The sequence below is a fragment of the Gekko japonicus genome, unplaced genomic scaffold (genome assembly GCF_001447785.1).
Source record: "Gekko japonicus isolate JY-2015 unplaced genomic scaffold, Gekko_japonicus_V1.1 scaffold2720, whole genome shotgun sequence".
Lineage (NCBI taxonomy): Eukaryota > Metazoa > Chordata > Lepidosauria > Squamata > Gekkonidae > Gekko > Gekko japonicus.
The window spans coordinates 37,010-50,779 of NW_015172090.1; the positions used below are offsets into that span (position 1 = coordinate 37,010).

Consider the following 13,770-nt stretch of genomic DNA (forward strand, 5'->3'; position numbering starts at 1 on the left):
CCCCCCGTGGCCTGGCAAACCGGGGGGGGGGGGATAATAAGTCGAATAAAATAAATAAATAAAATAAACTAGAGTGTCAGAGTCCGATTAAGAGCAGAGATCAATGTACGACACATTATGGTAGTCTAGTCTGGATGTTACTGTGGCATGAATCGAGGGTTGCCAAATCGATTTTGGCCAGGAGCGGGGGCTCCCGGCTGGCGTCAACCTCGTGCGTGCGCTGGCGTCCACGTCACCCGGAAGTGACGTCACACGCTGGGGGCGGGGCCACGCCATTTGAGGGGAAAACAACGAGTTTTCCCCTCAAATGGCGTGGCCCCGCCCCCAGCGTCCGACGTCACTTCTGGGTGATGCGGACGCAGGGGTGGGGTTTCCCCCGGGCCCCGATTCCACGGGAGCGGGAATCGGGGCTCGAAACTGGGAGGAATTCCGCCCCCCGGGGGCATTTGGCAGCCCTACATGAATCCAGAAGGACAGAGCAGCCATATCAAGCTAAAGGGGCATCTTATGGGCTCGGCCGAGTCAGAAGAAAGCATTTTTTGCAGCTGCATTGACTTGCTTCTCCTGAAATAATGCTGGAGGCAGTAAAACCCAAAAACTTTTGATTGAGTCAGCAAGGTTCAGCTGAACTCCATCAAAAGCAGGGAGAACAATGTCCTTCAAGGCCTCTGCCTTCCTAGCCAACATGACCTCTGTCTTTCCAGGGTTCAGTTTCAGTTTGCTCACTGTTCAGACATTCAACCACAGCAGCCAGGCAGCAATTCAAGACCTCTGCTGCATCACCAGGAGATTTGGATAAGGCAGTACAGAGCTGGGTATCGCCAGCACACTGATGACAACCAACCCCAAAACTGCACATGAAGCACACGGGCAGGAGGCCTCTGTTGGGATATTTGTGAGCTCTCTTCCTGTTTGTCATGAAAGCATTTACTGTTTGTTATGCACGCTAATTTCTAGTTAGAGATCCAATAGTATTGTCTGCACGTTTTTCCCACTAGAGCAAGGTGACAGAATGCATAATTAGCTAGTGTTGGGAATCTTCAATTGGTTAATCAGTAGTTTGGGGACGAGCCAAGGAAGAGAGCATAGGGTTTCAGTTTATCGGTCTTTGCTCCCTCACCCTGAAGTTCTCTCTCTGAGTCTGAAGTTAAGTTCTTAGAGCTAGTAAGGATGACTTATTTTGCTTTGTTCTCCAAGTTCCCTTTACCTGATCTTTAGTAAAGTTATCTTTTTATAGACAAATACACATGTGTCTGGCTGCTTTAGTCTACCTCTGCTAATTTTGAATCTCAATACCTAACAGCCTCCTGCTACAAACTGGCAACTGGTATCCAGAACTGCCAAAGAAATACAAGTTCCAAACACTAATTGAGTAAGACATCCCTTTCTTTTTGTATGTATCAGGGTGTGCAGAAAGATGGAAAGCCAGCAACGGCACCTTAAAGCGCAATATCTATCCAGTGTAAAGATATCTCAGGGCCTCTGAGCCTCCTTTTGGAGGATTTTTTTTCACTTGGGAATGTGAGCATACACTCAGGAGATACTCATTCCTCCTGTAACAATCCTCAAGGCATCTGGCAACACATCCTGAGGAACATGATCAACCAGGTGTCTGCTTGTAGACAGGAAGGGCTGCTGGTGGAAGCCCTCTTGTTCACAAGTAGACCAGCCAGAGAAGACAGTCGACCTATTGCAAAACTGCAGCAGGCAGAAGCCGGTCCACTTGAGAGGAAGGGGTGGGGAGTCTCTCTCCCCTGCAGATTCACTGGTGGGGGGAAAGTTGGTGACAGTGCTCCTTCTAAGCTGAGTTAGTGTCAGCTAGCTCACTTTTTTTTTAGCCTCCAGCTCACACATTATTGTCTGAGCTCAGGAAGGAGGGCTCCAGAGCAAACTAATTTATGCAGTAGCCAAATCACTCACTCACAACTTTAATGCCAGTAGCTCACAAAGTAGAACTTTTGCTCACAAGACTCGGCAGCTTAGAGGGAGCTTTGGTTGGTGGTCAGGACTCCTTTCTTGCCAACACCTCTGCTCGTGAGAAGTTGCCTGTCTTCCTTTCCAAAGGTCAACAGAACAACTCAGCGGAGGCAAGGAGAAGAAAAAGTCAAAAGCAGACACTGCCTTAGTGAAAAAGGAACTGAACACTGCAAGGATGATTTCAGGTGGGTAGCCGTGTTTACTAGCAGTAAAGCCCGTTGTGAAAGCAATACAACGAGATCTAGAAAGAGGCTCTGGGGGAGTGCTCTGGCTTTGGGCAAACAGTGTCAATTTGCTGTGGTGACCTCAGCAGGGTATAATGACAGAGTCCACTGTTTTCTCCAGAGGAACTGATCTCTGCTACCTGAAGAGCAGTTGTAATTGTGAGTGATCTGTAGCCCTCACCTGGAGATTGGCAGCAATTGTTACCCAGGACAAAATGGCTGGTTTGGAGGGTGGAGTTGGCAACCCCATCTCCTTCCCAGCTAACCATCAACCTATCATTATCTGCCCCTTTGACTTCAGCTGACTTCTGCCCTCCCTTCTGCAGAGCAGTTGTAATTCTGAGTGCTCTCCAGCCCTCACCTGGAGATTGGCAACAATGGTTCCCTATGTGGGTCTGATTGGTTTGGTGGGTGGAGTCTATGGCATTGTACCTGTCTGAGGTCCCACCCCTCCTCAAACCTCACCCTCTTCAGGCTCCATCCCTCAAATCTCCAGGAATTTCCCATCTGGAGTTGGCAACCCTATCAGGACTGGCCCCAATGTGTTTTCTCCCAAAGGCCAAAGTAGGTGACAGGACCAAGCTTAGTTGCCTACCAACAGGCACTGAGGGGAATGTAGGGTTGCCAGCTCTAAGGAGGGAAATACCTGGAGGTTTTGGGGGTGGATTCTGTAGAGGGCCGGGCGACGGAGGCATCGGCCTTCCGTCACCCACCTCGCCCCCCCAATCTCGGCCCGGGCGACCGCGGCTCCCACCAGCGGCTGCCCGACTCCAGACCCCCCCGCGCCCACTCCAACCGGGCGACAGAGGCATCGGCCTTCCGTCACCTGCCTCACCCCCAATCTTGGCCGTCCTAAAGATTTTCCGAAACACTACTCTGTCGATAAATTGCAACAGTTTGAATTAGCACCAAAGCTTTAAGAGCTCTCCAGCTGTCACCTGGAGACTGGCAACAGCTTGTCTGGAGTGTGGGCAGTATGGCATTGTATCTGTCTGAGGTCCCCCTCTTCCTCCTCCTCCTCAGACCCCACCCTCAGCAGGCTTCATCCCTAAAATATCCTGGAAGTTTCCAACCTGGAGTTGGCAACCCTATGTCCTTTCCACGCAACCATCAGCCAACCTTTATCTGCCTGTCTGTCTTAAGTTTTACATCCCCCTTCCCACAGCCTCTGGCTAGGGAATGGGCAGTCTTTCCCTGCAGTGGGAACCAAAGCAGCTGACATCATTCTCCTCTCCCCCGTATGATCCGCACAACTACCCTATGAGGTATGTTAAGGTTGAAAGTGTGTGAATGGTCCATAATCCCCCAGACAGCTTTTAAGTGAGGACATATGTTACCTCAGAATACAGCAGTTCCCATATGCAACTGAAAATTCCAACTGCCTTGCAGGGGGGGGGAGTTTGAGGTGTGGAATGGAGTGAAGTCCAATCAGCTTCCACATGCAAAAGACCTTGAAACGCTGGGCGGGACTGCACAAAGCAGCCAGTCAACCCAGCCAGCGTCTTCTGAGTGGCAGTTCTTCCAGCCAAACACTAAAGGGGCCAAATTTAGAATGTTGCAATATAGAACGTTGCTATATATTCCCCTGAAGAAGCCTGTTGGGGAAACATGTAGCCGTAGGGAATTTTAACTGAGTAATAAAGTATATTTTTGCTTTCCTTGCACCACTGGACTTATTTATTTATTTTTATCTCTTAGCAACCGGTGTGGCCCTTTTTATTTTCTCTTCGCAACTCAAAGGCCAACAAGATTGCTGAGGATGTCAGAAAACAGGCAGATTAGCATCTCCCCTCCTTCTGGGCAACCCCGAACCCGGGGCAATGAGTCTGTGGGCGACGTGCAGACCACGTACACAAAAGGGCAGTACAGAAATTACATACATGTAATTACCAGCTTGCTGCTAGGCCGCGGGGGCTGAGACGATGCCTTGTGAACAGACCTTGCTTGAAATAAATATCCTGGCTGGGGAAGCAGAGTTACTACCTTGAATTCAAAACGCCAGTTTCTTCGCCATCGGGTATGACGGCAAGAAGGTGGGGAGGACTATAGAAGCGTTTCCTTGGGACTAGGGTTGCCACCTTCCAGGTAGGTCCTGGAGATTTCCTGGAATTACAACTGATCTCCAGACTGCAGAGATCGGTTCCCCTGGAGAAAATGGCTGCTTCAGAGGGGGGAGTCTACAGCATCTCACCTAGGGTTGCCATTCCCCAGTTGGGGGTAGGGGTTTGACTAGGGTTGCTAAGTCCTACCTTTGTAATAGTGGGGGGAGTCCTGGACGTCCCCGGGAGTCTCCTGGCGCACGTCCCACGATCACGTCACCCGGAAGTGACGCAATCGCGTCGGGCACGTTGGGAGGGGGGCCACAATCATTCAATGGAAAACCATACAGTTTTCCCTCGGATGATAAGAGTGTCCCCCCGCAACGTGCCCATCGCAATTGCGTCACTTCCAGGTGACATGTTCACACCAGATACGTCATGCACTTTGGGGGTGGGGTCCCCCCGCCGGCCCAATCTCCACCGACGGGGAACGGGCCTCTTGGGCAGGGGTTTCTCCACCCCCCAGGGGAACTTGGCAACCCTAGGTTTGACTGGTTTTGTGGGCTCCTGCCCGCTGCCGGCCAGTGGGAGGACACCCCCACCAGCAACGTTGTGAGACGTGGTCACCCGGAAGTGACATGGGCACGCCAAGGACGACACTCTGGTTTTGTGGCAAAACTCAATGGTTTGAGGGTGATTTTACCATAGAGTTTTGCCCAAAAACCACAGCTTGGCCCCAATGTGCCCACATCACTTGGAAGTGATGTAAGCACACTGTGCGACATCACTTCTGGGGGGGGGGGTAATGCTTCTGGCTCCTGGAACATCCCCCCCACCATTCCCCTGCCAGAGTTTCCAATGAACTCGACAACCCTAATCATGTCCCTGCTAGGCTCCATCCCCTCCCTAAATGCCACCCTCCTCAGGCTCCACCCCAAATCTCCAAGAATTTTTTAATCTGGAGTTGGCAACTCTATTTTGGGACATACCTCAAGAAAAACAGGTGGTAGCTGTCCCTGTAGGTAGAATTAGGAAAAGCAGACACAGTATTTTTGGGGGGAATGGACAAAAGGAAATACTTCTTTACACAGAGGGTGATTAACATACGGAATTCACTGCCAGAGGATGAAGCGATGGGCACAGACACAGACAGCTTTAGAAGGGGATTAGATAGATTCACGGAGGACAGGTCCATCAGTGGCTACTAGCCATGCTGACTAAAGGGAACCTCCTTGTTCAGAGCAGTAAACCTCTGAATACCAGTGCCTGCAGGCAACATCAGGAGAAGGCCTCAGCCTCTATGCCTTCTTGCTGGACCTCCAGAGGAAATGGTCGGCCACTGTGTGAGACAGGATGCTCGACTAGATGGACCCCGGCTTAAACCAGAAGGGCTTTTCTTATGTTTTTAATAAAGTGATCGTTGAGACATAAAGCCCAAAAAACGTTTTCAAATAAAGGGATGCCCATTTGTGTCCTCTTAAGTACAGAAATGTTATCTCCAGAAGCACAGTCTGGCTGAGCACATAAAATTTTTCTTGGGCAGGTGACCACTCTCCAGTCCCTCTGCTTCCAGAGAAAGGGGCTGCAGTTACCTGAATTGTTTTGTCCCACTAAGTGCCCATTGGGGGCAAGAGCATCCCGCTGGGGCATTTCTGAAGATTTTGTGTCCAATGTCCGTCTTTCTTCTATGAAGATCCAGGAGTTGTGAGGAGAGAAAAAACTGCACTCCGGAGGCCGTTCCCGTTATGTGCAGAGCTTCTGCCTCTTTTAACCTGTAATCAGAACACCAGATCAGGACATCAGACTGGGCTGACAAACCGGTGCTCAAGTAACGAAAAGCCTTGTGCGACGCTGCACACAATAACACAGAGCTTTTCACAGCACAATCCTGGACAGGTGTATACCAGGACTGCCAAGGGCCCCCAGACAAAGAAATCATTTGGGGGGCCCATGTGACCTTGATAAAAACCAAATTATTATTGGCTTGCTGTTACCACCTATGATTAGAATAATTGTTCATTAAGGGAGAAACATTGCCCTTACCTGGATATCCCAGGATAGCCCAACCTCATGAGATCCCAGAACCTAAGCAGGGTTGGCCCTGGACAATACTTGGATGGGAGACCACCAAGGAATACCAGGATCGAGACCCAGGGGCAGGCAACAGCAAACCCCCTCTGAATGCCCCTTGCCTTGAAAATCCTATGGGGTCGCTGTAAGTCAGCTCTGACTTGACAACACTTTCCACCCCCAAGGAAGAAACATTAGGGGAAAAGGACAGCATAATTATAAAAACACATTTTTACTTGACTTATCTACACATTGCACATTTCAATACAATATGCTGCAAAAAACAATAACCCCACTTTCAAATAATAACTACCTAGCACTGGTCAACATGAAAGGCGAGGAGACAGATTCAAGGAAATCTAGCTTCTTCCCCAAAAGGGTCTCTTCTCCAAAATGAAGAATGAGCCCTGGCTTCCTCCCCCTCCCCCTCCCTCCAGTCTCAGCTGCTTCTAAACAGTCCAGGAGGGATCTCCTCTGTTCTTTAGGGAGCCCTCATTTAGAGCACGCATACTGACAAATGTGAACAAAAGAAAAAAAATTACAGCGTGCATTCTCATTAAAGAAGACGACGACATTGGATTTATTCCCCACCCTTCACTCAGAGTCTCAGGGTGGCTTACAAACTCCTTTCCCTCCCCCTCCCCACAACAGACACCCTTGTGAGGCAGGTGGGGCTCAGAGAGCTCTTTCGAGGACTCCCCTTGAGAGAACAACTCTGAAATAACTTGTAACTGACCCAAGGTCACACCAGCAGCTGCATGGGGAGGCGTGGGGAATCAAACCCGGTTCTCCCAGATTAGAGTCCGCACCCCTAACCACCACACCAAACTGCCTCAATTAAAAAGAGCCATAAGAATCAGAAAAACTCCCCAGCCAAGGAACCTAACCAGGACACTGTGACGTGCTTTATAAAGTAAATGTGAGGCACGAATTACGGCTGGCAATAAACCCCATTGAATATAGTGATACACATTGATATAAAGGAGATTAATGGGGGAAGGAAAATGGGGCACATGTAAAAAGTTCATCTAATCCTCCATGGGAAGGATGCAGGTGGATCTGAGATCCACATCGGCACTAACTCTAAAAAAGCATCTCCAGTCTCTGGATATTGAAATCCAACTGACTCTGGCTCTCCCTTCCTCTCCACTCCCTGTCTTCTGCCCGATTCTGCATCCCCAAATCCATCCTGCGTCTGTGTCCTTTGCCAGCACCAAATGCCCCTCACAGTTCCAGTGCAATTATCCCAGTTCCAGTGCAATTATTCCAGTGCAATTATCCCTCACAGTTCCAGTGCAATTATCCCAGCCCAGATCTTTGGTTTCCCAACTGTTTTCTTACTAGCTCCTACTCCTGTGCCTCTCACAGCTGCTGCCCGGACTGCAGGAATGAGACAGTAATAAATGTTTGCTCTGTTTGGTCAACAGTGTGCCACTTGCTGATTTCTCTAGGTCAGGCTTCCATTAAAGCAGGGGTGGCCAAACTTGCTTAATGTAACAGCCACACGTCAGATGTTTGAGAGCCGCAAGACCTATAAAGCCCTACATGGCCAGGGTCCAACCTACCTGAGGGACCGCTTTTCCCCGTATGTTCCCCCAAGAGCACTATGGTCAGGGGCCCAAAATGTGCTAGCTATCCCGGGCCCCAGGGATACCAAACTGGCCGCTACCAGGGCCAGGGCTTTTTCGATGGCGGCTCCTACCTGGTGGAACGAGCTCCCAGGGGCGATCCGGGCCCTGCGGGATCTTATGCAGTTCCGCAGGGCCTGCAAGACGGAGCTCTTCCGCCAGGCTTTTGAGTAGGAGCCGCCGCCCGCCCCCCACTATAATACCATCGTTGTGGGTTGGATGTGGCCCTGTGGCCCTGAGGAAACATCTGAACATGAAAGAAGCCTTCAACCGTCTACCAGGAACTTCGGGCATACATTCCGTCATCTTTTGGACTATGAAGACACCGAGCACTTTGTTTAAATTAGGATTTTTAGACGTACTGTATGTTTTTAAACTGTTATGTATATTATGTTTTATCATGGCAAGGTTAGCCCTGCATCTGTAAGCCACCCTGAGCCCAAAGGGGAGGGCGGGGTATAAATATGAAAAATAAATGAATGAATGAATGAATGAATGAATGAATGAACAAATATTCCACATATGTTTTTATTGAAAAATATGCAAATTTACTTTTCTATTAACATTAAATTCATGCGAAAGAGAAACATGCAGCTCCCAAACTGCAATTTGGCCACCCCTGCATTAAAGGCAGATAAGCAAACCAAGCCTCTTTATGGGTCAGCAGGCAACCTTATCCGGACCTCAAACTCCCGCGGCATCTTAGACACTGATCTGTTCCAGGTGGTCAGCCCTGTTGCTCTGAACTTTATTGCACACGAAAGCTCCCACCTTGAATAAACCTTTGATGGTCTTAAAGGTGCCTCTGGACTCTGAAGTTCTTCTAGACACTCATTTGTTTCAACCAATAGCTTCTTTGGAGGAACTGCCTGGAAACTATTTTTGGCCTCTAGTATCACAACGTGAGGTTTCACAGGGCCTGTCCCCTCCATCATATTCTTTTCTTGGGGCATGAAGTAATTGGGAACTCCCCATCCCCACAGCACTCCCCGCTCATTTACCAGAGGGCAATCCTGTTCTTGGTGTAGAGAAGGTTCTCTTTGCAAGTGATGAAATGAGGCAGGGAACAGGCAGCAAATGGTGGGCTTTTTGCAAAGAGGAGAAGAGGAAAAGATTCTCTTGCTCTTCATGCGGATGACAGTACAAGGGTGAAGGAGCAGGAAGGGGATGGCAGAAGAATCTGAGACAACACTCAGACAGACAGGCAGACAGACGTGTATGTGTAGGAGAGAGACAGATTGCAGCCAAAAGGACAGAGCAGCGTCTTCTCAGGAAAGCTAAATAATACCATGTAGGTTGTCAGAGAGCCTCTGCTCAGGGCCCTCAAGCTACCTTTGGGCTCTGGGAATTTTGTCTTCCCAGTCCCCCTCTCCCAGGGGGGCCTGGCCTATTTCAGTCCAAGTCACCATTTGAAGACCATTAGGCTGAGAGAGAGCGCGACTGGTTCTAGGTCACCCAGTGAACACATGAAACCAACATCAACTGAATCAGGCCAGAGGTCCATCAAGGTCAGTATTGTCTATTCAGCTTGGCAGCAACCTCCCCAGAGTCTCAGGTGGAGGTCTTTCACATTACCAACTACCTGATCCTTTTAACTGGAGATACCTGGGATTGAACCTGGGACCTTCTGCATACAAAGCAGATGCTCTACCACTAAGCTATGGCCCTGCCCAGCAACAGGGTTGCAAGGTTCTGCCTCCTTCCCGGAGGGGGACTTTGGGGGGCATTCCAAGCGGGGGCAGGGACATCCCCAATGCCTGATGTCATGCAGAAGTGACATCATCACATTGGGAATGCAACCCCATGGAAAGCACCCTCCACCCTGGCTTGCAAGAACCCTTTAAAGGGAGCTTTTTTTTTTTGAGGAGGGGGGGCCCCTCACACACCTGAACTCCAAGCAGCCACCCCTCTCCCTCCCCTCCTGCGAGATTTAAAGAGCCCTCCAACTGATTGGTGGATGACGTGCTCCCACCAATAACCTCGAGGGCCCTTTAAATCTTGCAGGAGGGGAGGGAGAGGGGCGGCTGCTGGTGGGGGTGGGGCTTCCTGTGAAATTGGGGGATCTTACCCCCACCCCCCGGGAATTGGCATCCCTTTTATAGCAGTTTGATCTGCAGTAAACGCCAGGTGAAACTTCCCATGTCCTTGGAAAGCTTCAACTTCCCCTTTCCATACATTGTTGTTCAGTCGCACAGTCGAGTCCGATTCTTCGCGACCCCATGGACCAGATTACGCCAGGCCCTCCTGTCTTCCGCTGTCCTCTGAAGTTTGCTCAATTTCATGTTCGTTGCAGCGATGACACTGTCTAACCATCTCATCCTTTGCCATCTCATCCTTTTCCATACATTAAGGCTCTATTAAAGGAACGGGACTTTTTCTCCAGGCTGGTGGGCAACCCTGGAAGCATCCTGGAAGCCTCACAAAGCCTGAGAAGCCTCTGAAGCCTTTACCCACTGAGAGCTGGGGATTCTGTCTTGGAAGCAGCATGTGGGAAATCGGCACCTTTTTCATGCACTGGAAGCACACCAGCCTTCACACCACCAGATGTAGGGGTGAGGCTCCTCACCATGCCATTGCAGAAGCCTCTGGGGCCTTCTTTTGGTTTTAGGGTGGCCAAAAACCTGGAGGAAAAATGTCCCACCCTTTAAAACAGAGGATTAATTGGCTGCCATGCCATGAAAAGCTCCAGCTACCCATTTCTATATATTAATCTCCTCTTAAAGGGGACCCTAGCCTGGATAGCCAAAGGCTAGCCTGATCTACTCAGATCTCAGAAGCTAAGCAGGGTCAGCCCTGGCTAGTATTTGGATGGGAGACCTCCAGGGAATACCAGGGTCGTGACACAGAGACAAGGAATTGAAAACCACCTCTGAATGTCTCTTGCCTTGAAAATCCCATTCGGTCACCATGACTCAGCTGTGACTCAATGGCAACTTCTTAATTGTTTTTAGTGCTGGGTAAGATAAAGAGTACCTCACACACTGCAGCAGTATTGTTTCCCCTTCTGTGGCACATCCATATTTAGTGCTGTCAGCAGCCCCAAAACAGTATTATGGGTGCCATTTTTTCTAGGAGAGAATTGCTACCTCCCTAGCAAGTCACTTCAGCCCACAGCTCCTCAAGGTGCTGGCGTCCCCCGTCCCCCCCCCGATCTTCCTCCAAGGATCTCCAGATGGTGAATGTGGCTATCCTCTCCTCCATTTTTAGCTCCTGATTCATCCCTACACACACCTCTCCCAAAAGAAGTTACCTTTTCCCAACCCCATTTCATCTTACTGCCCTGGCCTAGTTAGTGCTGGCTAGCCTGATTTGATCATATCTCAGATGCTAAGCAAGGTCAGCCAGATGGGAGACCACCAAGGAATACCATGGCTGATACACTGACGAAAGCAAAGCAGTGGCAAACCACCTCTATTCATCTCTTGCCTCAAAAACCCTACAGGGTGACCATAAGACAGCAACAACAAACACATCCACCTTACTGGCTCAGCTCATTCCAGAAACACAGGATGACGAATTTTTATGTCTAGGCAAGTATATTACACACCCAAGTTGTAACAAAACAATATAGAGGATGGTGCGGAGTTGTTTTCTGTTGCCCCAGAAAGTCGGACCAGAACCAATGGGTTGATATTAAATCAAAAGAGTTTTTAGCTAAACATTAGGAAGAACTTTCTGACAGTTTGAGCAGTGGAACAGGCTTCCTCGGGAGGTGGTGGACACTGCTTCTTTGGGGGTTTTAAGCAGAGGTTAGAGGGCCATCTGACAGCAGCGCTGATTCTGTGAACTTAGGCAAATTATGAGAGGGAGGGCAGGAAGGGTTGCATCAGTGCTTAGTTCTCGTGCCCCTTTTCTTACACACAAAGGGAAATGCTGATTGCCACTTTGGGACCCTGGAGTTGTTTGTTTTTGCCATCTTCTGGGCATGGAGCAGAGGTCACTGGGGATGTAGGGGGGAGGTATTCGTGAATTTCCTGCATTGTGCAAGGGGGTTGGACTAGATGACCTGGAGGTCCCTTCCAACTCTATGATTCTATGAAAACAAAACAAACCATACAAATGAAAGAAGAAAGAACTGGCTGCATTGACAAATGCAAACAAAAGGCCTCACCTCTCTAAGCCAGGGGTTCCCGAACGTTTTGAGCCTGTGGGCACCTCTGGAATTCTGACATGGCATGACGGGCACAGCCCACCACGAAATGACTGCCACGGCTTACCTTCAGTCCCACTGTGAGCAGCCTTGTGTTGTGGTGGCAGCTGCTGCCAAAGAAACATTTTAATCTGCACAGCCAATCAAACCTCCAATGGCCAATCAGAAGCCTTGCAAGGCAAAGCCCCACCTGCCTCTGCCCAGTTTCTAAAAACATTTGCTGGTGCCAGGAAAGGTGTCGATGGGCACCATGTTGGGGACTCCTGCTCTAAGCTGTCCTCAGAGTTCAGGCAAACAGCTGAATAATGACAGTTCTCTTTCATAAGCACTGGGGGGGACCTTTTCTTGCACATAGACAGCCCCTCAATCTTAAACAACTCCTCATCCACAATAATACAGTATCTGACTCAAACATGGACACTGGTAGCAGAGCTTTCAATAAACCCAGATACCAAATTTGCTGCCACATACACCCAGACAACATGATTACCAACCTAACAACATCACATACGCCAAAGGTGTCGAACTCATTTGTTACGAGGGCTGGATCTGACATAAATGTCAATTTGTTGGGCCGGTCCATGTGTGCTACAAAATTTAACACAAGGTACCAGAGATATAAACTTTATAAAGATGATTTCAGATGCTGCATGGCAATAGCAGGCACAACTGGATTATGTGTGATATGCAGAGGGGTAGTAGGCGTGAAGATACCAGCATTGGTAATGAGACAGGAAACCTAGGTCTCAATTCCATCCAGGAGAATTCAGTCCAGGAGGATGCAAAGAACAAATGGACGTAAGTCTGATATTAGAAACCACAACATTCACTTGCTGACCTAAGAGTAGCAGTGCTTTTACAAAGGAATTTCAAAGGGAAAGTAGAAAGAGAGACTGCTGAATTGCAATTGATAATAACAGCTCAAGACAATGCATCCTCCTGGACTGAATTGAGAGCTAGTTTTCTTGTCTCATTACCAATGTGTGCTATTATCATTTGGCATCTGAAATCACTCCACTCTCTAAGATATAAGGACCAATCCAAGTGTTCTAATTCCTAATCAGGGTCTTTTTGAAAGAAAATAAATCCAGATAGGAACAGAGAAATCCAATCATTAAAAAAAAACTTTTCAGAATAAGCCAAAATAATTTCCTCAATGTACATTGTGCTTGTCAGAAGAATCCCCCCTCCCTCCCTCCCTCCCCAAAAGTATGCTAGCACACAAAAGCTTATACCTGCAATAAAACATTGCTGGTCTTAAAGCTGGGACTCTAATTTTGCTTTTTCTGTCTCTTTTTCCTCCTCCTACCTTCCCCACCAAAAGAGGAGCAGCCCCAGAGAAGAAAACAGAAGCGATGGGTGTGTGTGTGTGGGGGGGGGGACAGACTTGTCTTTTACCTCTCTGAGACAAAGCAGCCATGAGGCTCTCTCTATCTCTGTGTGTGAGAGAGGTGGGGGGGAGAGGGAGGAGGCAGCCACCAGGCTGTGTGTGTGTGAGGGGGGGGAGGCAGGCAGGCTTGTCTTTTTATCACTCTGGCACAAAGCGGCCACAAGGCTCTCTCTATCTGTCTGTGTGTATGTGAGTGTGTGTGAGAGCGGCGTGGGGGGGGGAGGCAAGAGGCAGGAAACAGGAAGCAAAGAGCCACTGAGGGAGCTGGGGGGGGGGGGGGGGCAAGCGGGGG

The 13,770-nt window shown here is 49.3% G+C and overlaps 1 protein-coding gene across 1 annotated transcript in view; it reads right to left on the reverse strand.

The window, feature by feature from the left end:
- Positions 1-13,770, reverse strand: part of LOC107118560 (C-type lectin domain family 2 member D-like) — a 33,800-nt gene that overhangs the window by 9,788 nt on the left and 10,242 nt on the right. The window contains exon 2 of the mRNA XM_015420924.1: positions 5,833-6,012. Within this exon, the coding sequence (XP_015276410.1) occupies positions 5,833-5,890 (58 nt within the window). The 5' untranslated portion in view covers positions 5,891-6,012. The remainder of the gene's footprint in view (positions 1-5,832; positions 6,013-13,770) is intronic.